General features: G+C 47.4%; 11 protein-coding genes across 11 annotated transcripts; 9 read left to right on the top strand and 2 right to left on the bottom strand.

Annotated features, from left to right (window-relative positions):
- Positions 1 to 318: 318 nt before the first annotated feature.
- EV420DRAFT_1480805 (uncharacterized protein) lies at positions 319 to 1,631 on the bottom strand (the record flags this gene model as incomplete). The annotated part of the gene is made up of 8 exons (XM_060469706.1): positions 319 to 376; positions 428 to 511; positions 570 to 673; positions 781 to 829; positions 878 to 1,076; positions 1,137 to 1,209; positions 1,296 to 1,317; positions 1,423 to 1,631. 8 exons carry the CDS (start codon positions 1,629 to 1,631, stop codon positions 319 to 321), a joined length of 798 nt encoding a protein of 265 aa, XP_060329648.1.
- A 1,942-nt stretch (positions 1,632 to 3,573) lies between these two features.
- On the top strand, positions 3,574 to 5,741 carry EV420DRAFT_1480804 (uncharacterized protein; the record flags this gene model as incomplete). The annotated part of the gene is made up of 15 exons (XM_060469705.1): positions 3,574 to 3,599; positions 3,698 to 3,796; positions 4,010 to 4,088; positions 4,138 to 4,151; positions 4,215 to 4,313; positions 4,416 to 4,446; positions 4,499 to 4,524; positions 4,682 to 4,698; positions 4,784 to 4,861; positions 4,916 to 4,931; positions 4,982 to 5,021; positions 5,050 to 5,069; positions 5,126 to 5,180; positions 5,434 to 5,491; positions 5,626 to 5,741. The coding sequence occupies 15 exons, from the start codon at positions 3,574 to 3,576 to the stop codon at positions 5,739 to 5,741; spliced, it is 774 nt and encodes a 257-aa protein (XP_060329647.1).
- A 2,865-nt stretch (positions 5,742 to 8,606) lies between these two features.
- EV420DRAFT_1550262 (uncharacterized protein) lies at positions 8,607 to 8,980 on the top strand. Its single transcript, XM_060473446.1, has 3 exons — positions 8,607 to 8,624; positions 8,672 to 8,837; positions 8,895 to 8,980. Exons 1-2 carry the CDS (start codon positions 8,622 to 8,624, stop codon positions 8,831 to 8,833), a joined length of 165 nt encoding a protein of 54 aa, XP_060329646.1. The 5' UTR covers positions 8,607 to 8,621; the 3' UTR covers positions 8,834 to 8,837; positions 8,895 to 8,980.
- A 551-nt stretch (positions 8,981 to 9,531) lies between these two features.
- EV420DRAFT_1271722 (RTA1 like protein-domain-containing protein) lies at positions 9,532 to 10,596 on the top strand (the record flags this gene model as incomplete). Its single annotated transcript, XM_060467660.1, has 6 exons — positions 9,532 to 9,644; positions 9,700 to 9,812; positions 9,867 to 9,970; positions 10,025 to 10,064; positions 10,118 to 10,283; positions 10,332 to 10,596. 6 exons carry the CDS (start codon positions 9,532 to 9,534, stop codon positions 10,594 to 10,596), a joined length of 801 nt encoding a protein of 266 aa, XP_060329645.1.
- A 430-nt stretch (positions 10,597 to 11,026) lies between these two features.
- Positions 11,027 to 11,283, top strand: EV420DRAFT_1271642 (uncharacterized protein; the record flags this gene model as incomplete). The annotated part of the gene is made up of 2 exons (XM_060467648.1): positions 11,027 to 11,093; positions 11,195 to 11,283. Coding segments are annotated over 2 exons (156 nt in total), but the record flags the coding sequence as incomplete, so codon positions are not given.
- Positions 11,284 to 12,552: 1,269 nt separating this feature from the next.
- Positions 12,553 to 15,143, top strand: EV420DRAFT_520710 (uncharacterized protein). Its single transcript, XM_060482457.1, has 22 exons — positions 12,553 to 12,645; positions 12,702 to 12,873; positions 12,931 to 13,009; positions 13,062 to 13,075; positions 13,138 to 13,236; positions 13,287 to 13,296; positions 13,353 to 13,370; positions 13,419 to 13,444; positions 13,504 to 13,529; positions 13,585 to 13,622; positions 13,687 to 13,711; positions 13,767 to 13,778; positions 13,838 to 13,853; positions 13,904 to 13,943; positions 14,009 to 14,115; positions 14,174 to 14,233; positions 14,286 to 14,313; positions 14,373 to 14,430; positions 14,485 to 14,513; positions 14,564 to 14,684; positions 14,739 to 14,789; positions 14,837 to 15,143. Exons 2-22 carry the CDS (start codon positions 12,779 to 12,781, stop codon positions 14,881 to 14,883), a joined length of 999 nt encoding a protein of 332 aa, XP_060329643.1. The 5' UTR covers positions 12,553 to 12,645; positions 12,702 to 12,778; the 3' UTR covers positions 14,884 to 15,143.
- Positions 15,144 to 15,930: 787 nt separating this feature from the next.
- Positions 15,931 to 16,841, top strand: EV420DRAFT_1480802 (uncharacterized protein; the record flags this gene model as incomplete). The annotated part of the gene is made up of 4 exons (XM_060469704.1): positions 15,931 to 15,954; positions 16,044 to 16,145; positions 16,297 to 16,547; positions 16,613 to 16,841. The coding sequence occupies 4 exons, from the start codon at positions 15,931 to 15,933 to the stop codon at positions 16,839 to 16,841; spliced, it is 606 nt and encodes a 201-aa protein (XP_060329642.1).
- A 289-nt stretch (positions 16,842 to 17,130) lies between these two features.
- Positions 17,131 to 18,035, top strand: EV420DRAFT_520626 (RlpA-like double-psi beta-barrel-protein domain-containing protein-containing protein). The gene is made up of 5 exons (XM_060482455.1): positions 17,131 to 17,143; positions 17,199 to 17,307; positions 17,362 to 17,549; positions 17,607 to 17,738; positions 17,790 to 18,035. Exons 3-5 carry the CDS (start codon positions 17,474 to 17,476, stop codon positions 17,930 to 17,932), a joined length of 351 nt encoding a protein of 116 aa, XP_060329641.1. The 5' UTR covers positions 17,131 to 17,143; positions 17,199 to 17,307; positions 17,362 to 17,473; the 3' UTR covers positions 17,933 to 18,035.
- Positions 18,036 to 18,979: 944 nt separating this feature from the next.
- On the bottom strand, positions 18,980 to 20,566 carry EV420DRAFT_520690 (uncharacterized protein). Its single transcript, XM_060482456.1, has 3 exons — positions 20,415 to 20,566; positions 20,285 to 20,361; positions 18,980 to 20,230 (listed from the first exon to the last, which is right to left on the bottom strand). The coding sequence occupies exons 2-3, from the start codon at positions 20,351 to 20,353 to the stop codon at positions 19,256 to 19,258; spliced, it is 1,044 nt and encodes a 347-aa protein (XP_060329640.1). The 5' UTR covers positions 20,354 to 20,361; positions 20,415 to 20,566; the 3' UTR covers positions 18,980 to 19,255.
- Positions 20,567 to 23,365: 2,799 nt separating this feature from the next.
- On the top strand, positions 23,366 to 23,815 carry EV420DRAFT_1644071 (riboflavine-aldehyde-forming enzyme; the record flags this gene model as incomplete). The annotated part of the gene is made up of 3 exons (XM_060477588.1): positions 23,366 to 23,441; positions 23,494 to 23,619; positions 23,679 to 23,815. 3 exons carry the CDS (start codon positions 23,366 to 23,368, stop codon positions 23,813 to 23,815), a joined length of 339 nt encoding a protein of 112 aa, XP_060329639.1.
- Positions 23,816 to 25,453: 1,638 nt separating this feature from the next.
- EV420DRAFT_1271714 (RlpA-like double-psi beta-barrel-protein domain-containing protein-containing protein) lies at positions 25,454 to 25,757 on the top strand (the record flags this gene model as incomplete). The annotated part of the gene is made up of 2 exons (XM_060467658.1): positions 25,454 to 25,556; positions 25,609 to 25,757. Coding segments are annotated over 2 exons (252 nt in total), but the record flags the coding sequence as incomplete, so codon positions are not given.
- Between the last annotated feature and the right edge of the window lie 115 nt (positions 25,758 to 25,872).

The following is a 25,872-nucleotide window of genomic DNA, read 5'->3' as shown; positions in this document are numbered from 1 at the left end:
AATTCCCCTCGATGTCACAGATCCTGGAAATAGAGAACTAGAGAAAAGGGGTCGAGCAATTAATGGAAAGACGAATCTTAAGCGAGAGTGAAGAGTCAGAGAAATTATTATCATGTCCACATAGACGCAAGGAGTCAAGGAAGAAGAAGTCCCCGATCACAATAGCACTGAAAATGCGGACATGCCTTGAAATCATTATCCCAAAACACAGATGCAATGATCTCCATCGCACTTTCCGCTCACAAGCTAGCGGTTGAACGGTTGTGGTGAGCGACGCCTCCCTCAATCGTCTAGTATGTCGAATGTGCCTTGCTAATGTCACCGAGACCCCTGGAAATGGTTCCATTGCACGGGAATATGCCCGGAAGCGACATTGCTGAGGATGAAGACGAGAGAACATGTGTGGTGGAAAAGGTGGAAGACTTACATCTGAATATTTGGAGTAATCTCGCTCAAGTGGCTCCCCCACATCTCTCCTCCCTTCAATACAGCGTTGCTGAAATCATTAGTACTAGCGGATAGTGCATTCATTGAGGTAACGGCAAAGTTCTTCTACCGCGCAAAAGCACCTACAAGCTTCCGATTTACCGACCCCATTGAAGGAGTGGCAGCCCTTGATGGATCTTAGGTTCGACCCAGCAGCGTAAGGCTGACCGTGAGATAGGTCTATGTTCTGATTGGAGACATCAGTAGATAATTAAGTACGATTGTTATGCTAGAGTGTTAGTATACCGATCCTGTATTATCTATGCCCGGTACCCCTCAGTGGACTGCGCGCACACCCGCATTCATCATCGATGAACCAGCTTCCGGAGGGTCTGTATTTTTCCTAGAAAGACCAATCAGCATGATGTCGATGCTCTGAAGCACCACCAACCTTGTTATTGCATGTATTAAGGTGAGCGAAGCCCTGCCAAGTGAATTGAGAGGGAGTGGAGCAGCACATCTCAGCCCAGTTACCCCGGGGCTCTTGATAGTTGAACATGCGTGCTCCAACGCGCGATAAAATATTGTCATAGAGGGGTAGGCACGAATGAGACAACGGGATGTACCATTTTTCGGGATCCATAGCAATCCTAGATGAAGGATGCAGTTAGCCACAGGCATGGTTTTGCATGTCAGCAGCAAACTCTTACCTTCTTGTGATTGTTTTGCATGCTCGTTCGTTCGACGTGACGGTCTAATGTCCAATAGTGCTGACGGTACCATCTTGGGCAGCGAAGCAAATCAGCACCTACTACAACGTGAAACTAATTAGCGTTTGCTTCGACTTTCGGAGAATCAGATAAACGTACCTGCTTCTCCTTCCGGAAATATCTGGATGGCCATACATGACTCCATCGGTATCGATCTTCTTACATCCTCTTCTCATAACCTAGACACTATGTACCCGCCAGCTGTCAAGCGTCAGGCCAACCACACGAGCCCAATGCACTTTCTACGTCCTTCTGCAACGCATTGTTCTGCACCTGGATGGTATGCTCTCTGCGCATTGCAGCGCTCTCTCGGACAGGACAAAGGAACTCAACGCGCAGGGAGGAGGACCACGCGACGAGGACAGCAAGAGGAGGGAAGAGAGGAAAAGGCAGGACAGAGAGAGAGCGGATCATCAGAGGGAGGACAGCCGGCATATGAGGAGGACACAAGAAAGAAGCCAATTCTCGATGTCTCAAGCTCAAACTCAATTGCGCTACCCTGCATCCGTGGCAACCGTGACTGCATTGTTCAATATCAGGGATCATTTGTCAAGGATAATCGGCACCCTGCGGTGGAAAAACTGGCGCATATATCCTGTAATTGGTCTTTGCGGTACTCGTAACGGGTAAAATTGACGTGGAGTGAACAGAACATTGGGAGAATGGCGCTTGAAGCTTCTGAAGAATGAAAAGTGATCAGGAGGAGGCGCCGTGGATCGTGACGATGCTGAACAGAAGCCGTTGCCCGTCGAAGCAGAAAAAGACTAAAGTAGCATGTTATAGGAAGGTTTTGAATAATAGCAACACAGACGTACCACTGGCCCATCAGCGCTCAGCGCTCAGCAGCCTAAGCAGCCCAAGGTTCTGCTGTTTTTCTCCGAAAAGAAAGCCAGCTGCGGAGGTCCTAGAGTCACTGGAGAAAGAATGAGCACTCGAAAGCTGGAAAGATACGTCCGGAGAGCTTGAAGGTATCCGTAGGTAGGTAGGATTACATGGCATGGTCCATCGAGGTGATGAGATGAGATGCCGACAAGGTGCCGGCTCTGACAGTCACGGGCCTAAGATGGCCTTTTCTTTTTTGACTCTATATTTCGAAACCGCAACCCATAGTCTATGTACAGAGACGCGGCGGTGCTTGTTCGTGGCCAGCCCCAGTGGCTACAATAGGTGTACAGAAGGGTTTTCAGTCCTTCAATGGTACAGTTTTCTCGTATCTTTGTGTGTTGAGTCATTGGTGTCTAGGGAGGGTCGTCGCCACCGCAACTTAGGCTACGGGGCACAGGTTTGTGTGCATGAAGCGGGTTCCTTTGGCATTCTCGGAGTCTTCGTTATTGCTATCCTTCCTCTTCCACTTTTCAACCCCCAGGATCTTCCCCTCGCTCCAGGTCAAAATCTCCGAGCCAGTCTTCCAGCGCAAGTTCTTCCTCATCCAACGTAGGTCGCATGGGCGGCCGTTTGGGGTTGCCGGTCTTTGTAAATGCACCCGATTTCTCCAGAAGAAGGCGGCGAAGAGAGCTGTAAAGGTAGGGTTGAACGATGCCAGGGCTTCTATGCCTTCTTTCGTTCCCAGGATGTCTGGCAAGTATATGTCTCTAGAGACCTTGCGTAGACTTTCGCGGTGTCCATCATACCGAGGGCATTCTCGGATGATGTGTTCTCGGGTTTGCATATGCTCTCCGCAGGGGCACTGGATGCCTTCCTGTGGGACAAAACGGCTGTAGTACTCGCCTGTGAAGTAATATCCGGTTTGGCACTGGATGAGGCGGCCAAAAACTTCACGCTTCCCATGGAGTTCACGGAAGTGCTTTGTAGGTTTTGGGGAAGGTGCTATATGGTTGGAGGGTGCGAAAAAGCCAGTCTTTGGGCTGTTTTTCCATGCCCTTGTCCATTCTCTTCTCAGCTTCTTCGGCCTTCGGAGAGCGTTCGATCTATTCCCTGCGACTTTGCGCCTAAGATAGCCTGACGGCACGGCAAATTGTCGCGCCATCTCCGATTTCATCTCATCATTACATGGCACAGTACCTTCAGGCACGCCAGATGCAAGGATACAGGTAACCTGGCAAACCGTCTTGATTATATACTCGCGGAACTCGTTACAGGATACAGGTAAGTGCACTACGAAACCTCATCCTCACCACCATCTAGTCAACCTCCAAGCCGAACTCACGACCGACCAACCCAAGTCGAGCCACCCAGGCCGTTGCAGAACTTTAAGACCTATAAATGGGAAACTCAAAATCAGTACTCCTCTCTACCTAACCACCACGATAGATCGGAACAGGGTAAAAGATTTTTAGAATGGCATGCGCCCACTTTACGACCGTGGCAATAGCCTTTCGACTTGGACTAGCTTTCTTAGGAATTCAACATCATTAAGATGACCATACATGAGCCCGAGATCAGGTTCGTCGCGGCCATCACGCACCGTCACAGATGATCAGGCTAGCACAGACTGAACTCTGTATACACGGGACTCGGAATGACCTTGACCTGTATGTCAGGTTCTCGTTACACATCGCACTTAAATCAAGTACGATGCAGATTTCCTCCGAACTTGACGGAATCAATCAAACCCTCTTCGAAGCTGATCAAAAGAAGCTGTACGCCTGTGCATTAATACAAGGAACGCCGTTATCTGACTACTTACTGGCACCCCAAATGTCGTCGTCTCCGCTTACTTCGATACTAGCTGATATTCCCCGGGCCCCGATGCTGCTAGGAGCAACACTCGGAGCGATTTTCATCGGGGCTACAATTGCTGCAGTGTTTGTACAAACTCTATTGTCGATGCCTATGCTTATGCCACGCTCTAGCTTCTACGGAATAACGATTTTTCTGACAGTTGTCTATTACAAACACAACCCTAACGATTTCTGGTTCTTTCAATATGCGGTACGAGTCTCATATTGAAAATTTCTCTTACATCATGAAACATGTATAGGTGGCCCTACTGTGGTACGTTGCTGGGCAACACGAAGGCATATACAAACCCATACATTGACACGATACAATCTGCAGGATATTCGATACACTTCATGTCGCCTTGACCACCCATACACTTTATTTCTACCTTTTCAAAACATCCGGAAACTATATCGCCCTGTTCACAATCGTCTGGTTTGTCAACCAAAGCTCTGGGGTCTGTCGAGTTCTGACCTCACTTTCAGGAGCTTTCCGGTAACATTCTTTCCTCGCTTCGTTGATCTGTATGAACCTAAGGCATCTCCGTCAGCTGCAGCTCCTGATCAATGTGTGCCTCAATAAAATATCATTTAGAAGACCTTGATTGACATTTTCTCCAGATGTTGATTGTCACTGGTGTTCAAACGTGCGTTTCCTTTGGTCTGCTTTTCAACAACCAGAAAGGCTCAAAAAATGCAGATTATATGCATTTAGAGTATTGAAATGTTCGTCTTTTTTCTGTGAAACTGACACCGGTCTCTAAACGTTTCATGCTCTCAAAGTCGGTCGACATTTTCATGTAGTCTTGCCATGGTTCATTGTAAGTGCTTCTTCCTCTGTCGAGTTGTGCTACCTACATACGTCAATAATATTGATATTTGACCTGCAGTTGTTTGCTATCGCAGCTACGTTTGGTGAGATTTCCCGCATCTCTAAAAACAAAGAGGCAAAGCGACTCAATCTTTTTATAGGCATAGGTCTCTGTAAGTCCAGTTTTTGCAATTATGATGCAGCACTGATTTGAGTTCGCCCTTTAGATACGATCCATGATATGTAGGTACCATTGGATTCATTAGTGTTTCTTTCTTTGATCACATCATCAGATATACCCTTACGAGCTTTGTGGGCATTTCGACTATCAGAGTAAGTCCTACACTCTTTATTCACACAGGTGCATGATTCTCATCCAGCGTAGGCATCCATATATATGTATTTTTCCACCATCATGGCAGTAGATTTTGTCATAGCTGGCGCGATGTATTCTTATCTGCGCAAGGGCAGGTCGACGGCCAGCTTCACCAGGTGTGTGTTTAGTACTAAGGTATATCTATTTAAATTTGGCCTGAGGGACGTCTTACAGTACTACTAAGATGATTACAAGACTAATGCGGCTCGTGGTGGTATCTAGGCTGGTGACGAGGTAATATGGATCTTAAGTATGCCTTGCAAGCTGATCATAAATGTCTCTAGCGCTTTTTCCCTCTCTACTCTCGTGGCGGTGATTAATTTCGTTTATCACATCTTCGGCTCTCCCCAATCTAATTCCGGTTCATAGTACATTGCCTGGCCAGATACCCTCATTTTCGTAGCGATCAACTTCACATTGCCAAAGGGTCAGTATTTCAGTACATTTTTCCCTCTACTTTTCAAGACTAAGTCCTCATCGGCAGTCTACATAAATTCGTTCCTCGCCATGCAAGTCCTGCCTTACCGTCTTTATTTTCCCACTTTGTTGACTCTTTTCTAGGCTCAACTCGCGCCCGACTTCGACGTGGTCTACCGGAAAAGAACATCATGTTCAAGACCAAAAGACAATCAGTTTTACTTCCCCTGTCACCGGAAGCGGGACTGATTCAAGACTGACTATGTGTATGTGCAGTCTTTTCTGCCCCACATCTAGCTTACCTGAAATTTTCCTGGAGAATATCACTATCCCTGGCTTGTCTGTGACTGAAGCAGATACGATGTAAACAATACGTGCGATGTTCCCTGATTGACATTTCCATTGGCCTGAACCTTCTTCTCAGAATGTTACTCTAGTTCTCCCCGTAACGGAGGGAAGTCTGTCAAGTAGCGTCGGCGATATATCATTAGCTCAACGATACAGATCTCCCACGCCATTCGTTTCTTCCCCTTATAATCTCAAAATAACTGTTATTTATCCAGTTCCTTTACGTGCGATATAAGTTAGAGAGCGCCGGAAGCGGCATTGCATCAGTTTCCGTTTTGGATGCATCAATACGGGTGAACTAAAGTCGCACGTAAGGTGTTATCAGCTTGTAGCCTAAGTATCGGTTCTTCACCGGCAAGTCCTGCTAAATTAGCTTCGCACCCTTCCTACGTTCTTCATCTTCCCACACTGCGCGTCCTCCTTCGCCTGGATGGTCTTCTCTGTAGGCATTACGAGACTCTCGGGTCCGGATGCTCATCGGCATCCTCCTCCGTAATGCTTACTGCCGACATGCTTCCTCAAACTTGGTCGCGTTGTCTTCTCTTTCTCTCCGTTTCGTCCTCCTATCGGTGTATTCTTCAGGCGCCAAACTTCCTTCCATGCTTCCTCATGTATCATGTTCGACTGCTCTCTCCTGATGTTCGCTCTCCTCCTTCCATTGGTCCTCTTCTTCAAATGCCAGTCGTCTCTCCTCGTCCCTCTTGCTAATGCGGCTCTTTGTCGAAGACCAATTAAACATCCACCGCCGGGATATCCAGGAAAGGATCCGCCATTTCGAAGAATTGCAACGTTTGAAACAGATTGAGTACGAGGACTCGAAGCGGAAGTTAGCGTATGAGCGGGTTGTTGATACGGAGAAGCGCGGTGGACCGAAAACTGTGGTACTGCTATTCAGTGTTAGTGTAATCTTCTTAACTATCATAGAGACACACGCACCATTGCAAGCTGTGCCGGGCTCGATAATAATTATCCTAAGGTAAGGAGATTTTCACTCCCGCTGTCGCCAGTTGTGTAATTCCTCCGAAGTGTAGGGATCGTTTGTCGAGGATAGTTGGTATTCCACGTGGAAGAATTGGCGAATGTATCCTGTAATTGGTCTGCGCAGTACGCGGAATGTGTAATTTGATGTCGAGTGAACGGAAAGCCGGAAGAATGGCGCCTGGAGGATAGAAAAGTGATCAGAAAGAGGCGCCATGGATCGTGACAATTCTGAACAGAAGCAAGTGCCCTTCAAATCAACAAAAGTAATGCATTATAGGAAGGCTTCGAACAATTGAGATGCAGACATACCACTGATTCATCGACAGCGCAAGTTCTCCAAGCTCTTCAGTGGTGTTGTTCTGTTAATATAAAGCCAGTTGCCGTGGCTGAAAAAAACTCTGGCAAACTAGAAGCCATAGCCATCCTAAAGCTGAAGATATGTGTCCTGCGCGCTCGAAGGTGCCTGCGGTAGGTAATGAGAAATGAGATGCCGACAGGGTGCCGGTCGTTCTCCGACTTTGCTACCCGGGGTCGCGTCGGCCTGTTCCCTTACCACCACCACCACTGTCTTGGAAACTTCTTGCTTGGGTTTGGCCGCGGTATTGGGCTATTCTGGCGTCATCCAAAAAAGGTAGGTCCTCAATCGACGCTTGGTTGTATTGAATGTGGAATCTGACGCAACATTTTTTGATTCAGTTTTCTATTTTCGGTTTCGTTGTTTACCATTATCCATGTACTCATGTTGGAATTGAGCTACAATACGATATGAACTTGTGCCATTGCGAATCCCAAGAAACCTTCGAAGCTTTGTGCTATGAGAAGACTGCATAGATGGGACATTTTCGATTTCCCTGTTTAGACCGTCATCCTTTTAGTTCGGACAAGGCTACTCTTCCCAAGGCGACTCGGCGTTTTTCGGCCAGTACCAGGTGCAGGGACATATCGCGTGTTGCTTTCATCTTGGATTAGTCCGCCAGCCAAAGGTATTGATATACAACACAGGCATCGGTAGCTTGCGCGTTGTATTGATGTATGCGCGCCTACCTGGCACATCTGGAGGCTTGGTATGTGCAGTCGTTGGTTTCAGGTTTCCATGCAATGACTATTGGTTACACAGGTCGCCTGGTCTGAACCGTCATGCGAGATTGACCAGGCTCCCTACGCGCTCGGCAAGCATGGACGTATTTCCTGTTCACAGTCGATGAGGTATCCGATGCTTCTTCCTCTGTGTATTTCTTCAATTTTCCGGGTTAACGCTGACATTTTGAAGGTACAACGTTTCCGTGACATACTAGTGAGTTCTTCCTTGTGTATTCGATACGCTCATTCATATTGCTCCTCAGTGTACCCACACGAGGTGTTGATTTCGGTGATGGCTCCGTGTACATCACTGTCGCAATGCAAAGCACCACTCTTCGCTTCTCCGGAATCATCACCAATAACATCGGCCTACCAGCAAATCATCATAAGCGTGATCGGAGCTCTTGGGGCGCTACCTTGCTAGCTGGATACCTCATCTAGCTTCCTTTTATCGGCTGCCATGGTACCATGTCTGTATCAACAGGTTGTCCCACACTGCTTTTCTCCGATTTTCGGCTAACTAACCCGCTCTCTAGTCTTTACAGGCGTCCTCATCCTCGCATCGCCCACAGCACGGACTTCTAATGCCTTGCGCGGATGAACTGTGCCTATAGCTTTACGAGGAACGTCATATATGGCATCCTCTACGTCCTCATGTCCGAGTTGTTCCCTAGTAAGGTTCGCGGTATGGGGAAAGCGTTTGCGGCAGCGGCTAATGGGGACTTCGAGTTATGGTCAGTCGGACTTGACTCATCTTCTTCATATATCTGAATATTGTCAGGCCCTGATTATCGCTTTGTATGCGGATTTGACGACGTCTGTACCGATGTTTGTTTCGGGAGCACTGTTTTTGATAGCGGGGTCATACCGCTGCTGTTTTCGAGTCGAGGGGGAAAGACGGCCCCGTGAGCCCACGAGATTACTTATGATTTCAATTTCTTGAAATAGTGTGTAAGCAAGAACCGATTGTTGGTAGCTCCTGATACTTATGTTTTGCTTCTCAGACCGGCTTGGACATATATTATCCTACACGATGATACAACTCAATTTATCATATAGCCAAGTCATGGATCTGAGGTCTGTTGTCCGGACGATTATCAATCAGCATTCAGCATAGCTCAGGAAGGGTACAGCATCTCAAGCTGATGTTCACGATCAACTTCTTGGAGTACGTTCAGACGCACCTATTCCAAAGGTTCGAACATGATATGTGCGTTGCATCTTCGTTGCATTGATCGGGATTGTATCATATCACCTCCGCTGCCAATATTTCCTCCCATACGACTAATACAAACGATGGTCTTTGAAGTGATGGTACAGCCTACTCAGTTCTTGCGTCGATGCCTAACATAGCTCTGTGATGCTTTCCCCCCTTTATAAAGGCGAGTTCGCAACGAATATATGCGAACCTCTACGCGTCGCCATGTTTGCCAATGAAGGTACGCAGTATCTCTACATGCTAGTTTTGACTGACAATGCTCTCTAGACCGTGCGATAGAAGAGATGACGAGCTTCTATGGATACACCCCTAACAGAGCAATCTGCATCTTATTCCTATGTCTGTTCTCAATATCGACGAGTGAGTGACCCTTTTCATTGAGTCAGGATTCATGTGCTGATTATCTGTGGTATTGGTAATTCATGTCGCTCAAGCCATTGCCTACCGAACTTGGTAGTGTTTCGGTACGGTGGTTCTTTGCGGCGCGTCTCTGGTCGAGTTTTAATCCTGGATTGAAGGATCCGTTTGGGATGCAGTGAGCCAGCTGTTCTTCACGCGATGTTATGCCCTAGCTGATCTTGTACCGCTAGGCTGATGTGCACGATATTGGCGCCGACACCGCTGTTGACCGCAAACTTTGTGATGCTGGGGAAGGTAATTCAGCGTCTAGGGACGCAGTACAGCCGATTAAGCCCAAGAGCTTGTACGTTAGTTTCTTCTTTATAAATGTTTTGCTCATCGCTTGACTGTGGCGCAGATATGATCCTGTTTCGTACATGTGATGTCATTTTGCTGGTACTACAGGTGTTTGGAGGAAGTTTAGCTTCAAGTGCGGTATCTCATGGTACTAATCTGGAGAAGGTACGAGCTGTTGCTGGGTTTGTTTACATTTAGCCTGCTCATTTCTATCTCCAGGGTGGCCGCATCATGCTAATCGGTGTTGCATTTCAGCTAGGTGCGTTTGACTCTTTTTATGCGACATGGAGACAAATTGATGCATATTTCCAGTGGTGATAACTGTTTATTCACTCTTGGGCATCGAATTCTTTGCAAGATACCTTATCGATGCAGCCATTCGGACTCCTGGACCAAAACATACACGAGTCGAGTTAACGAGGGACTTGGAATGTTTGATTGCAGCACTCGTATTCAGCACCATGCGTCTGTTCGTTCGGTGAGTTCTTGCCACATTAGTGCCTTCAGATTGCTGAGCTGTTTGCAGAGCGGAGTATCGAGTGATAGAGCTCGAGGAGGGCTGGGGCGGGAGAATCTTCACAACGGAGGTGTATTTTAGTACGTGCTCCGGTGTCACAGCTCTTACTGTGATTCTAATAAACGAGACAAATGTCCTCGATGGAGCCATGATAATGCTGGCGATATCCACTTTCAATCTATTTCATCCTGGGAAGATCTTCCGTACAAGGGAGCTCCGGTACGTCGGTCCGGCATATTCGATGAAAAAGAGTAGGTACAGACAGGGCCCGTGATTACTCCCTAAACGGTTTCATCAAGCCCGGATAGATTTTCGAAATATAGAGCCCCAGCTTAGTCCAAAATCTGGACAAATCAACCCCTCGGTGCCAACAGCTTGCATCGAAACTGAACCTGCTCCTATGAAACCCTTTGCACTTTGGCAAAACGTGATTTCATCTCAGATTGCCATTATTATTTCTCTTCGGCCCCGTAATGTCCATATTTTGTCCGTGTCCTTCGAGGCACTTCAAAACGCGCAAAACGAAGAGTTGTTTTGACCTTGTGTTAATATACACGCAGCTACTGAAATTCTCAAGATATCAAGAACGCTTTCTCTCAGATCATTGGTATGGTCAACGTCCTTACCAGTGACAGTACGTGTACCTTACCTTACAGTTGTTACTGTGTTATTGACAATGGCCCATTGACCGCTATCAGTTACATCCCGACGGTGGTTACGGGGTATGTGGTATGCAGTTGCAAAACTCTGACCGCATCGTCACGCGGTGCAGTACTACATATACCTGAATCACACACCGGGGAAGCGTATCAGACTATTCTGTGGGATCTCTCTCGTACAATTTATCAATGGTTGACCGGGTGCTCTTCTAGACAAAGGCAAGGATGTCGATACTACCGTTCACGATCTCTACTCTGGATGTGGTTCTAACGGGATTGAGCTTTCGTCATCTGCATTCTAAAAGCTCGCCGGTCTTGATGCTGGGCACATTCAGGTGACCGAGTAGATGATCATTGCTCTTCGGTGGCTAGGGGATTCAGGAATGGTGATCCTGTCTTAATCCTTTCCGGTCTTCCGCTTGATCCCAATGATCCCCATTATCCTAGTCCTTATGGTGTTACATCCTCTCTATTGAATATATATGTCGGTTGATGTGTTAATTCTGTTCCAACAATTGAGAATGACTTCGAAATTGATGGATACAAAAGGGATGCCTCCTACTTGACCCGGTAACTTGGGTCCACCGTGATTATCGACGCGTTTCCACGCGACTTTACATCACACAGCTGCCAGACATTGGAAACAAATCGAGGCTTATATCTGATATGTAATGCCGAATACCTGTCACGTGGTACGTGCGCCTTCCATATGTTGATCGTGATCGCGTGGCGTTTGTTTCTTTGTCCCCACTATCATGCCATTGCAAGCTGACCTTTAAGTAAGACGTCAGGTAAAAGTGGCTCCTGAAATGCAAAGCTCTATAACATTAATATTTAGACTATTGCGTCTTCTTGGAGTAACAGAATGGTTCATAGCTGTTACCCAGCACTGGTGTGGTGTGGTAAGTGTACCGGCACCAGGTTCCAATCGGGGATGGCTGGGCCCACAGCTCTGAGATGGCAAGCCATGTGCTGTGGCCATGATAGCTCATACTGTTGTGATTGCACGGTTTTGTACGTCTCGTGGACTCGAGACATTTCATCGGGTACATCGATATTGGTATGTTCCGGCTTTTCCTGTGGCCCAGCCGAGGCGGTCCGGGATGCCATCGGAACTGTCTACCCGCCGTGAGATCCACAGGAAAAATACCTGTGGCCTATGCGGGCATCGTGGTGAGCAACAGCTTTACGGGGACGGTGGGACAAAACTGGCGAGTTCCATGTGTCGTATTGATTTTACTCCCTTAGGTGTCTGCAATAATAGAATTAATCAGAATGCATATGGGCTCGCCAAGCACCAGGGGAAGGAACCCCCAGTTTTCTCAAAGGGCAGTTCTTCGGGGGCATGTTCATCCGTTTCATTCATTGCTTCTTTCCACCCGTGTTTCCTGTGCAGAATGAAGGCATCCGACCCTATCCAAATCAAAACGAGTCTACATGAAAACAAGGACTCGGTGAAGCCAGCCACATCGCATCGCATCATCAATTATTATTATAATCGGTACCGCTACATGGACTTACTTTTTCGCCGACAGTTTGCCGGCACGATCTCAGTTGCTCTTACATGGACCCTGTGTGTACCAACGCTTTCAATCGTCCAACCTAGGATAATCCACTACCCCGATCTGTATATTGGTCTCGCCTAGACGTCATGTTTGAATCAAGTATGGACGAGAACTTTTCCCAACTTGACGAAATCAATAACAGCCCTTCTTCGAAGTTGATCGCAAAATGCTGTATGTCAACACATTAGTATAAACAAGTACTACTGTTCCCTCAGTAGTGGTAACTCCCCAGATGTCGTCCCCGCTTCCGATACCTATAGCTGACATTCCCTCAAGGCTAGGAGCAACACTCGGAGCGATTTTTATTGGGGCTACAATAGCTGCAGTGTTCGTACAGAATCTAATTTCGACTCGAATGTTATCTATGCTCATTCCACGATTTAGCTTTTACGGAATAACAGTTTTGCAGACCGTCGTGTATTACAGACAAAACCCTAACGATCCGTGGCTCTTTCGATATGCGGTACGAGTCCCATATTTAAAATTTCTCTTGCATTTCAATGAAACATGTACAGGTCGCCGTACTGTGGTACGTTACCGGGCAACACGGGTTATATACCAAGCCATACATTGACACGATACAATCTGCAGGATATTCGACACGCTTCATGTCGGCTTGAGCACCCACGCCCTCTATTTCTACCTTATCAAATCATTCGGAAACTATCCCACCCTGTTCACAATCGTTTGGTACGTCAACTAAAGCTTTAGGGTTCGTCGAGGTCTGATTTCACTTTCAGGAGCTTTCCCGTAACATTATTTCCTTGCTTCACTGATCTGGATGAAACTAAGGCATCCCGCATTAGCTGCAGTTGTTGTTTAATGTGCGCTTCAGTATATCATTTGAAAGCCGTAATTGACGTTTTTCCCAGATGTTGATTGCCACTAGCGTTCAAGCGTGCGTCTCCTATAAGTTGTTTGCTGACAGACAGAAAGACTCAATTGCCAGTAATTCAGATTATATGCAGTCAGAATATTGAAGTGTCCGTCTTTGTTCTGTTAAATATGTTGATCTCTAACCGTTTCATGTTCCCAAAGTTGGCCGACATTTTCACGTAGTCATGCCATGGTTCATTGTAAGCATTTCTTCACATTTCAAGTTGCGATACTTACTTACCAATATTGACATCTGGCCTACAGTTCCTTGCTGTTGCAGCAACCGTTGGTGAGATATCCCGCATCCCGAAGAACGAAGAGCAAGTGACTTGATCTCCTTACAGGTACAGGACTCTGTAAGCCCTCCTTCTGTAATTATGGTCCAACACAGCACTGAAATAACTATGCTTTTTAGATGTGATTTACGATACGTAGGTACCGTGAGATCCATCACCATTTCTTTCGTTGATTACATTGTCAGATACACACTCTCAAGTATTATGGGCGTTTCGACTATCAGGGTAGGTAGCATATTCTTGATTCGCACAAGCGTACACGTATGGAATCCATCCTTGTCACCTGGCAGGCGTCCATACACACGGAGTTCTCAGTTGTCGCGGTGGCAGACTTCGTCATCACAGGGGCAATGTGCTTTTACCTGCACAAAGGCAGGTCGATGACTAGCTTCTCCAGGTCTGTCTTTTCAGTCTAGGCTCGGTTTGTGTGCTTATCTTAGAGGGGCTACTTATAGTACTACCAAGATAATTATTAGACTAATGCGGCTTGTACTGGTATCTGGGTTGGCAACAAGGTATGGATTCCAAGTATGCCTTGCAAACTAATTACAAGCGTACCTACCCTAGCGCGTGCTCACTATTTACTCTCGTATCGGTGATTAATGCTGTTCATTTCATGTTCGATCCCTTCTCCGATCTGACCCTAGTTTATAGTACATCGCCTGGCCAGATACTCTCATTTTTGTCACAATCGACTTCGTTATGCCAAAGCGTCAGTGTTCAACTCTGTTTTATGTGTGGTCTCATACTAAGTCTTCTCTGACAGTCTATATAAATTCTCTCCTCGCTATGCAAGTCGTGCCCTTACCTTCTCTACCTTCTCAACTTGCTAACTCTTCTCCCAGGCTCAACTTGCGCCAGACTTCGATGTGGTCTACCGGAAAAGGACGTTATGCTCAGGATCAAAAGATAATCAGATTTGCTCCCCCCCCTGGTTCTGGAAGCAGAGACGATCCAAGACAGACGGTATGTACAATCGTTTCTGCTACCACAGCCAGCGCATCTGAAATTTCCCTGAAGAATATCACCATCCCTGGCCTGTCTGTGACCGAAGAAGATACAATACAGACGGTACGTGCAATGTCCTGTGATTGGAATCCCATTGACTTACCTTTCAGAATGTCACTCTACCTCTCTCTGCAACCCAAGGAAGGTTTTCGAGTAACATCGGTGATATGTCATTTGCTTAACAGTTCGTCCCACATTGTTCGACACCCTCCCCTACGATCCCATCATGGTTACATATCAGAGGGAGCGGAAGCAGCATTCCTACCCAGTGCATCACTTGCGACATAATGATGTGGGATCCTTGATATATATTCTACAGAATTTTCATTATTTAATCGACAGCAAGAAACTTGCTTTTCTATCAAGCTTTCAAGTTGCAGTACAAAATGATAAAATGATTCAAAAATCTAAGGCAGGCGACCTCGACCATTCGCAGACACTAACAAACGCTTACCTTCTTCTTGTTAATAACCGTCATATCTTGCAAGTTAATTCGCCCCACGTTATAGTCCAATGTTCAACGGTGCCAATATTTGGCACCATCCTAGACGGCGAAGCAAATCGCTTCCCCAGCCTTTGAAAAATCAAATAAACGTACCTGCCTCTCCTTTGTACAAAAGTATTGTGTGGATACCACGTACTGTATATCTTTATTTTTTTTACCCTACTGTCAGCATCTCATCAGATACATTGCGGCCATTATGGAGCCATTAACTTGGACTGCGCGAGGAGACAGATATTATTCAGACTCATGGAAAAAGAGCGATAGAGAACAGGCCTACCCACTTCGGAGACTGTGCATCGAGCAGAATAGGCAAGGCGTATCTGATATCACCATCACTGTAGATCGGCGGAGCGAAGCATAAAAGAGGCGGTGGTCGCGACTAGGATTTATGATTCTGGCACCATTTTCCCACGCTCTCTTCCTTGCCCTGACCTTGACCTTGAATATGTATCTCTTTTAAATTTGTTACTCACTCAGCTCACAAGGAGCTTGTACTCGTCTGCAAGAACAATTTCTTTTCCCAAATATCTCGAGCATTCTTCTTACTCAGCGGTCCAATTCAAGAGCGTCGGACCTTTTCCGATGGACGACTAATCAATGCCCATTGGCCTTGATATTTCTGGCGGTGGGTTTACGCCTGGAGCGGGTACGTTTCCCTGCTTAGACGATGGAGAACTTCGTAGGTGGGATTGAACGAGAATGGAATTGATTAATTGGACCAAGGTGCGCCCAGTTCATCTGCTGATGTCACTTTTCTTACATGCGAAACAGACTCGAATATCTCGCAGACGCCTGAGCCTCTTCATATGTAGAGGTACTCGCCTTCTCAGTCATTCTTCAAGATGCATGCCGGTTATACAAAGAATAATGGGAGGGATCTAGGCCTGGATGGACGTGGGACCACAAATCTCAAGGTAAGTCCTCCTTCCATGCCTGTCCTATGCCTATATCCTTACCCTGATTCTAGATTTTAACATTGAATCTTTGAGTATCTGGACTGCATCAGCTGTATGCGGGCGTGATACCTATGTTTGCAGGCTAAGTCAGATAGCTCCCAACATCTAGCGAAAACGAAGCATGGCCTCTTTCTCCATGCAAATCCTGGCCGGGCGCAAAGAATTCAGGACGGTGTACCGTGCTACTTTCAATCCTGCCGCGAAGCGTCTTCGAGTCTACGTGCATAGCATGTCTGAACCCATCCCAGTCCAACGTGAAGGCTTCAGTCGTTGGCCAGTGCTCCTTCTGCCATTCGTAGGCAAGGGAAAGGGAAAGGGGGATTGGCTCGATCCAGGGTTGAAGACATGGAAGAGGAGGGTGTACAGGCTAGCTTGTATTACAAGGCGACACTGTATCAACTAGCGACCGCTTGTGTCTGTGGAAGACAAAGACATGGCACTCATGTATGGACGCAAGTTAGCGGCTATTTTGAGAGCATGGGGGAGAGCAGTGATACCAATTTCACGAATTTTAAGAAGCTGAAGAAGCTACCGCAGTGGGGGACGGGAGAAAGGCAGGACTCCAGATCTATCGTTGATATCATTTTCTCGGAAGTACGACATCCCTTTACGGCATTTCTCTATTCTCAGCTCTCCGTTGTCTTTCAATACTAGGCTTGCGTCTCCGATCATGCCGCTTTTTCTATCGCAATTCCTGTGCTGTTCGAAACGGATATTCCATGCTACCCTCAAACTCGATATGTTTGCGGAAAAGGTCAGAGTGGCGTATGTTTCGTTTCTTCTGCATCAGTATATAATTGGCTCTGACGATACAACATGCCGCGATTAGTCAACGACTGCGGTTCATACCGTTTACTTCCACCTCAAACCCGAGTTCATTATCACTTTCGTCCCGTTAATATATCGCACCCTTCGCACCCTTTTGACATTTGTTTCGCCACGGCTGCTTTTTGATGGTCTGCTTCCGTGATTCTTCCCTGTTTGCTATATTCGTATCTCCCTTCTTGTCAGTTGTCGCGGTTGCCTGCACTCGGACTCGGGATTTGATAACTTCTGCCGGATTAAGCTTGTCTTGCATATGGACAGCTTTCATCGTGAACCTGCGCCTGGGAAATGCTTTGTACGTTGTCGAAACATCAATATTATCCCTGTTTCATTTTTTCACGCATCTTAGTCCGTCGTCAGGCTCCGTTTTAGTCACCTTATAATGTCTGCGTCTCTGCAGACGTATAAAAAGCAGAACTAGTCGGACTTCAAGCAACCACCGGCACACTAAACTACCGACAATGTTTTCTCCCAGACAATCTGTTCTCGCTATTGTGGCTCTGTCTATCAGCGTGGTCAGTGCCTTCACCGGCCCCGGTACATATTCCTTCAGTTACAGTCGCTACTAGTATGATACTGACAATAACCCAATAGCCACCTTTTACGACCCCAACGGACTCATCGGGGCCTGCGGTAACCCTTTGCAAAATTCCGACCTCATAGTAGCGCTCTCCATTTCCCAGTACGCCGGAGGCGCACACTGCGGGACGCAAATCAGTGTATCCTGTAAGATTTCCCCCTCATATTCCATCAGCGATTGATTGAGCGCCCCTTCAGACGCCGGCAACTCTGTTTCTGCCACCGTTGCCGACGAATGCCCTACTTGCGCTGGCGACGGGATTGACCTCTCGCCTGCCGCCTTCCAACAGCTCGCCAGTCTTGATGCTGGGGAAATTCAGGTGACTTGGGATTTTGAGTAGATGGTGGTCCATCTTTGATGGGAATGTCGATCCCCCGTCTGTTAAATTTATATATCAATTTATGGTGACTGTTAAGTCTGTTTATTCGAATGCCGGTGCTAGACCAGGGGACTCTGAACAACCGTCTGCGCAATGGATTTCCCACGCCGGTCGTTGACGCGTTCCCGCGCAGCTCGTAATTCACAGCTGCATAATGTACTCAAGAGCGTCGTCCCTCCACTCGAAGAACAACGTGTCTTCCTACTCTGAATCCAACATCTTGCTTGCTAAAATTCCATCCTCCCATATGTCTTCTGTCCCGAGTCCCGTCGTCAGTTTTTGCGCTCACAAGCTGTTGAGTATAATTTCATGAAGCTATTACTTGTTTGTGATGAAAGGTTCAAGTATGCGTTAAATATATTGTAAATAGAGGTCCGTAACTGGAATGGGTTCTATGATTGTCAACTTGAAGGGTATATAGTCCAATGATAAGACGAAGAAAGCAATAAGCGGGAGCCCGAAAGATAGTAGCGAGGGAAATATGCTGGGAAATCCACCAGAGCTGACCTCTGAAGAGGGATGTGTAAGAGCGGCGAGTCTAATGGCGTTTGTGATGCATATTGAAAAAGTAAGTAGAAAAGACTGTCGGGATCTTCCAAGGATGGCTGCTATGGGAAAGCGACGGTCATTATGAATATGGTCGGGAAGTATAATAAGTGCAGCGCTTACATCAAGCAAGAAAGGTGCGAGACCAGTCCGTAATGCCCAGTTCTGCCAATCTCCGTACCTCATCTAAGTCATCCATTTGGAACACCGACACCTTCTCGAAGGATGTGTCTGGCAATCTTCGCCCGACTACCCAGAATTGCGCTCGGGCCGTCTCGTCATCATCAAATGGCTCACTGCCTAGCAGTGGGTATAAGCCTTCCGGTATTAAGTATTGGTGGTCGGCGACGAGTCTGAATATATGCAGTGCATTGTGGTTATCTTCGACGACCAACTGTCCTTGTCGGCACTTCCCTTCTTGTGGTTCATCAGCCAATCCCAGCACATAGCCAGATTCAATACAGGGTCCCTGATACCAGTCGGCATCTGATTCCTCCGTCCGCTCAACCCGCCTCAACCAGGGAAGACGAGGCAATGACAGCGCCTCAGTCACGGCTTGTCTCCATGACGGTCGCCAACCTTTGTCTCCGTTTCCAGGCTCGGGATACAGGAAGAACAATTCTGCCCGAAACCGCGCCGGCATTACACCCACCAGAGTCGTCCATGCATCCTCTTCAGACTGCATCTCATGATATGCCGGTATCTCCCCCGTCCCCAGAAAGTATGCCAACCCAGCAACTATATCCACCGGATTCGTCGACACCCGCTTAACATGTCAAATACGTCCCCTTCCTTCTGCATGCTCTGCAACGATGACATTTGCTTATATCTCACTCGTATCTCCCCTTCCACGATCCCATTGTTGCTGGTATCCCTTACAATGATCAAGTCCCTGCAGAACTCCTGCAATGTCCATGCGCGTCTGAACCAACTTCGATCGCTCTCAAAGCTGCATGTGTTCATACTCAATGGCCGTCCGAGCCCATTGAAGTAACATGCAGCCGTCTTACTGCGATACACCCAGCCGATGGTGGGCACGTCCACCTTCCACTCCTCCACGCGTAGATCCTCCCTCCATCCGCCCGCCTGCCTCAAACAGAGAACGTCCAACCATACATACTCTGCACCCAAATTGAGCATCTCGATGCGGATGAGGTTGAGGTTGACACCTTTCGGGATCGACACAGACCATCTATATCCGTTTATGGGTGTCTGCACATCCGCGCAATCCTTTTCTTCCATCCACGCGTGCGATATTGCCCGCGGCCATTGGTGTGCGATCCACCAGGGCACTACCCGATTGCTGTACAGGTGCCAGACGCGTCGAGGAGGCATCATCGTGGTGATGATTCTATTATTGGCGAGTACATCTTGTCGCATCTCCCGATCTCGTGCTTCGCAGGTGCGTAGGTGGTTTTCAATGGTGGTCAAGTCATTGTACCAGACTGGGCGAAGGTGCGCATAGACAGTGCCAAAGTCATAGCCCTTGGCGATATAGTTTTCGAGAAGAGAGGAAAGGGGACGGTTTTCCAGAGTGTACGACGTGCCGAGGATGGTGTTGAGCTTCTCTAAAAGTTCATCGATACCAATGTCGGCACAGAGAACGTTAGCCAAAGAGGATGGTATGACGGATTTTCTACCAGTATAGAACCGTTGTTTGAGCACTGGAATGGGCGATTCTGCTTGGCCGGTCTCGGTGAAGGCGGAAAGACCCTGAAATGTGAGATGTTGGTATTAGTTCAGAAAGACGTGATAATATATGTTTACCTGTTGGAACCGATTAGGTGGAATAATATAATCTCCATAACGCTCGAACCACTGCAGCCTATCCATCATGAGTTTTCCTAGTCGTGATAGAATGAGGATCTGAGTATTTGGCAGTAATTCAACCACGTACGCTATTAGTACGCTGCAAGGGTCCTCCAGGAAATCGATGTGGTGTAGTGTCAAAGGCTCAAAGCTGTTGTCGCAAGAAAGCTGTAGCCCAGTGCCCCTCATCGTCGTGGAAGGAAGGAAAACAGTAGACGCTGAATCAAGCCAGCACCGTCGAAGCATCGTACAGCCCAAGGATGTGATCAAGCCTACCGCCAGTACCTTATTTCTTCTCATTGACTAATCCCACGACTATGCCTGCATTGCTCAAGCCTCATTCAGAGGAAAGAAATGAGATCCAACAACACCTTTATATCCGGTACACCCGCACCACATTCTCAGATGCTATAACTATTCGGCTTGGTTTTCCATTTTCTGCAAGGATGATCACGGCGCCAATTTCTGGGCACGCAGGGATCACCAACAGATGGGATAAGCGGGTGTATTCCTCTGACTAGGGTAACATGGATGAGCTGAAGGGCTGCCACATCCGCATCACCTACGCCCACAAATAGCATAATCCCGTCATTAAACACCTCCCAAAGCAGTATCCCATAGGAATATACATCCCTCTCTGGTTGGCTCACGTACTGCCTCGAAGGAGGCGGTGCCTCCGCCAGGGCTTCTGGCGCTCTGAAGTGAACTGTGCAGCATATGCAGCTCTCGACGTAGAAGATGAGAACATTGTCCACTTTAACATCTGGGTGAACGATTTCAATCTGATGCAACGCCTCCAGACCAGCTGCCATTTTGAGGCTAAACTTTGTCTTCAGCTCCCAAGGCATTCCTTCGCCGCCGTTGCTAGCTGATTCTCGCAGCAATGACCCTAGAGAACTGACAGGACGAGCAACAATAAGCCGCGGTAAAAGTGTCTCCTCGCCACTCTTCTGAAGACAGACGCCAAAGATCGAAAGGACATTTGGGTGCAACAAAAGATACGACATCACCCTAATCTCATCGAGGACCTCCCGAATGAGCGAGCTAAGAAGAAAAGTATCTTCATGTACGTTCTCGTGAGGTGCTTTGACCGCAACCAGGGTTGAAAGAACAGTATGGTTTTGGTCAGAATTCCGCCATGATACCGAAAGAGGTCCTGGTTTCCTGAATATATTTAGAGATCGTCATGAGCACTGGCGGCAAGATACGTTAAAAGAGATCTCACCCTGAGACTTCGCGGCGGACGGCATGCAAGCGTATTCATAACTTCATTTCTTCCTTGACTCGACCTCTCCGTGGCCCATACAGCCTGTTCCTATGTAACTTGAAGATCCGTAGGCCAGCCCGCGTCATGGTCTGCCACCAAGTCAAGTCGGTCAAGCCCGTCAATTTCTCTATTCGCACGAAAAAAAAATTATGTAAGCCCAACGCGGGAAAGACAGGCACAGGTAAACGCACAATAGCTTGGAGAGACGAACTCAGACACCTCCAATTTCGGTTTCATGGCAAGAAACCACCGCCTTTCACATCACCATAACACGTCCTGACTCCTAGCTCGCCCTCAGCGCCTTCTCAGCCTAGATTATCGAGCAGTCGCACAGACAACTGCGCCGACTTCAAAGGAGATACCAAGATTGGGAGCATGCTAAACCTTCTGTGAGAAAGATATAAAGCGCCTCAAAAAATTCTCACCTCGACGTCTCACTGTGAGGAAACACCAATACACAGCTTCACCGTCGTATCCATGGAACACTTCCCATATAAATTCTTGAATTCCGGGCGCCAAGTCCTAGTAATTCTTCCTAGCTATGTAATGACGGTAAGCCTCGACGCTATACCCTAAGAGATCGGGCCACTCACTCGAGTGTAGTGGCCGATGCCAGCATCAATCAAGACTAGAACATCACCCCAACATCCTTCGATAAGAGCTTCTCAGATTTGGAGACCGTAATTGGAAACACGGAGCGAAAAATTCTGTAAAATATTCACGGAATGAAGTTGGCCAGAGAGCGTGAAAGGACAAGACGACATCACAGATGTGAAGCTCTCGAGATGACCGTCGTCGTCGAAAGAGAAAGGATCATCGGCTGCTTCGGTCCGACTTCCGGCTTCTTGGTCACGTCGGCTACTCTTACCACCACTACCATCCCGGAAATTTCCTGGTCAGCCTCGTACGCGGTATTGGGCTATTCTGATGCCATCCGAAGGAGGTAGGTTCCCAATCAATGTGTGCTCGTGGTGCTGGAATTCTGACGTAACGTTTTCTGATCCAGCTTTCTATTTTGTTTTCCTTGTGCTTTACCATTATTCGTGTTCTTGGATTAGAATGAGCTGCAATACGATGCGCTTATGCCATTGCGAATCTAGAGAAATCTTCAAGGCTTTGTTCTGTGAGAAGACTGCATAGACGTGGCATTTCTACCATTTCCCACTTGCAACATTGGAAGGTCATCAGATTTAGCTACTCTTCCCAAGGCAACGCAGCGTTTTTCGGACAGCGGTGGGTGCAAGGAAATACTGTGTGTTTATTTTTATCTTGGATTGGCCTGCCAGCCAACAGTATTGATATACACGCAGGTGACGGTAGCTTGCGCGTCGTACTGACGTATGCAGCTGGTATATCTGGAAACCTTGGTGTGTGCAATCCTCGGCTTGACGCTTCCACATAATAAACATCAGCTATGCAGGTCGTTTGGCCTGTGAATCGTGACTACTCATGCGAGACCGACCAAGTTCCCCCGTCCGTGCTCGGCAAACCAAAGATGAACGTATTTCCTGTTCACGACAATTTTCGCTAGTTTCGCGCGTGCACCTTCTCCTATTCCTCAGCCAGTTTCCATGATCTAACTCTTGGGCGGTTTCACACTCATTTCGTTATCTCAGTTCCGCGGTAGAGCACATCTCAATCCCAGTTGCATATCGGTTCCCTGATAATTTCCGATTCCCTCGAGCCTCTGAGCTGGTATAAAAACATCAAATACTCTCTGCATAATTTCATTCAATAACCCACAAGTCTTTCGAATACTCCACACATTGACAATGTTCTCTCTCAAGCAATCCGTTATCATTGCATTGGCTTTGTCCACCGGCATGGTCAACGCACTCACTGAGGAAGGTATGTATTTCTGTTGGAGTGTTTTCTGCTACTGTACTCATAATAGCTCTAGCCACTTGGTACACTCCCAATAGCGGAATCGGGGCCTACGGTGCGCCGTTGCAGAACTCCGACCACATTGTCGCACTCTCCCAGCGACCAGTACGGTGGAGAGGCACACTGCTGAAAGCATATCGGTGTTCACTGTACGTTTTACCCCTTAAATTTGGGCCGTGCGCTGACTGTGTAATTTTTTAGACAAGGGCAAGTTCGTAGACGCTACCATCGAGGATCTTTGCCCTGGTTGTGGTCATAATGTGATTGATCTTTCGTCGTCCGCACTCCAGAAGCTCGCTCCTCTCGATGATGGGCGTATTGGGATCACCTGGAACTAATCTTTCAATCCAGTTTAGCGTAATACTATGCAACTTTTGCTATCGGAAGATTTTTGAATTATGCATTGCTTGGGGTGATCATCTGGATGTCGGAGAAAGCCCTGGCACCAGGTCTTCTGTTTCCATGTGAAAATTGTTTTCTGATGGTGTTCTCTGCAGCTGCGACTGACGAGCTTTTCAAAATACATTGAATCGGATGAGAACCCCAGGGATTTGGTCTGGAAGGGACTTCTCGGGTCCTTGGAAGGACCGCCGTTGATTATCGATAAACGCCGCCCGTTCGCCCAGATGACTATACCGTGATCTATCGAAGCAGATTTGTACTGTTTTGTCTTGTGACTTCTCATAGGGATGAACCCAATGCAAGCATCTATTCAACGTTAGATTGGTGGAAGGACACACATTGACCTTTGCCCCTTTCGAGGTCGTAACTGACGCTTTGAACCTTATGGCAAAGATACAGTGCTTGTGAAAGAATTAAATCCTCGTGTTGAGGCCCGACGAACCCGAGTCACAGTTGCGAAACCATCAGACTGGAAGCAAGGGACGGGAATGCAGATTCTTGTTCGGCTCTTAGCCTTGATAACTTCATCGAAACCTCCGAAACTATAACTCATCGTGAATCCGGCTACTCATCTGTTTACAGCTACTGTATTGTTTGTCCTGACCAAGCGGAACGATCAATTGGTTCGATCCTATTACACCGTAGGTTCGAAAAGCTCCCCCAAAATCTATCCCTTCATTATTGTCTTCCGAAGGGACTTGTCCGTCATAATGTTGCGGCGTGTGATATAGGTCCAACGGTAGGTTGTTCTGATGATATTTCCAACTGGTCTAAATGAAGCATATGCGCCTTCTTGTGAAATTCTTCGTTCTATTAACGAACATAAACCTCGGCCACTGGCCGAAGCCAACTCGAAACCCTCGGTTCCTCTGAAGCTTTCCCTCTCCGTCGTTGCCGGACTATCGCATCGAAACCTCCTTGTAACGCAACGGTGTTAGCCTCTTGGAAGGCTCCTAGTCTGGCGTACAAACGTCGTCCAGCGCCCATCTGTGTTTCACCGCCCGGTACCCGCGTGTGCGTCTACTGATGCTTTTTTTCCGTGCAGAAAACTCAGGGATGAGGAACTACTGTGGTGCCGTGGACGTTCTTTTACCAGGTCTAGGGCATGGAATAGATACATACTAGCACTAGCATTACCACTAAAGCGCACTTGTACCTGGGCACCGAGCATACTATACTGTATGGATACAGTACCCTCTTGAGCTCATCAACAACATACAGATGTACGGAAAAAACTGGTGAGCGTATGGCAGCACGCACTCTTGGGACTTCCTGGATCTTCATGACGAATGTCGGGTTGGATGGGAGAAGAAAAACGTATAAAAGCCTCATCTCATAGAAGCCACCTTGTCGTTCACTCAAGTAAACTACACAGTCACTCGAACATTAACCCTTCAAAGATCATGTTCTCTCTCAAACAAGCGGTCTTTACCGTAATTTCACTTTGTGCTGCCACTGCCACTGCTCAGGCGTGGTACGGAACTGGTAAGAAATCAAGCTGGTGTTCGTTCAATCGCTGATTTGCCACCATTGTTGTAGCTACTTGGTATGAGCCTCAGGCCACCGGCAATCCTGGCGCTTGCGGTGCATATAGCCAGAACTCTGACTCGGTTGTGGCACTTCCTCCCAGCCTTTACGCCAATGGCGCTAATTGCTGGAAACACATTGGCGTTATCAGTATGTACTTTGATGCTGTTTTTGTTGGATATTTGGTCTGAACTAGCTCCAGACGCGGCCAACGGCAGATGGGTCGATGCAGTCGTAGTCGACTTGTGCCCTGACTGCGAGAGCAACCACATTGACCTCTCTGTGGGTGCCTTCGAGCAGCTTGACAACCTTGATACGGGTGTCATCGATGTTACTTGGTACTATGAGTGAACGCCAGGACGTCACCTCGGAGGTGATTAATAGATAATTTCCACTAGACTCGACTAGATGGGAACCAATTGAATGTAACGAGCGACTCTGTACCATGTACCATTTTTACGAGGCA

This window comes from Desarmillaria tabescens (genome assembly GCF_030435595.1).
Source record: "Desarmillaria tabescens strain CCBAS 213 chromosome Unknown EV420scaffold_22, whole genome shotgun sequence".
NCBI lineage: Eukaryota > Fungi > Basidiomycota > Agaricomycetes > Agaricales > Physalacriaceae > Desarmillaria > Desarmillaria tabescens.
This window is presented reverse-complemented; position numbering and strand designations above follow the sequence as displayed.

Bases quoted from the DNA above. Each gene is read 5' to 3' on its own strand.
- EV420DRAFT_520710 (XM_060482457.1), top strand. From the start codon at position 12,779: ATGTCGTCCCCGCTTCCGATACCTATAGCTGACATTCCCTCAAGGCTA. The intron at 14,116-14,173 runs GTCTGTCTTTTC...GGCTACTTATAG, and splicing joins TCGATGACTAGCTTCTCCAG to TACTACCAAGATAATTATTA. The intron at 14,790-14,836 runs GTACGTGCAATG...CTTACCTTTCAG, and splicing joins AAGAAGATACAATACAGACG to AATGTCACTCTACCTCTCTC.
- EV420DRAFT_520690 (XM_060482456.1), bottom strand. From the start codon at position 20,353: ATGATGGATAGGCTGCAGTGGTTCGAGCGTTATGGAGATTATATTATT. The intron at 20,231-20,284 runs GTAAACATATAT...CTCACATTTCAG, and splicing joins CACCTAATCGGTTCCAACAG to GGTCTTTCCGCCTTCACCGA.
- EV420DRAFT_520626 (XM_060482455.1), top strand. From the start codon at position 17,474: ATGTTTTCTCCCAGACAATCTGTTCTCGCTATTGTGGCTCTGTCTATC. The intron at 17,550-17,606 runs GTACATATTCCT...ATAACCCAATAG, and splicing joins CAGTGCCTTCACCGGCCCCG to CCACCTTTTACGACCCCAAC. The intron at 17,739-17,789 runs GTAAGATTTCCC...GCGCCCCTTCAG, and splicing joins GACGCAAATCAGTGTATCCT to ACGCCGGCAACTCTGTTTCT.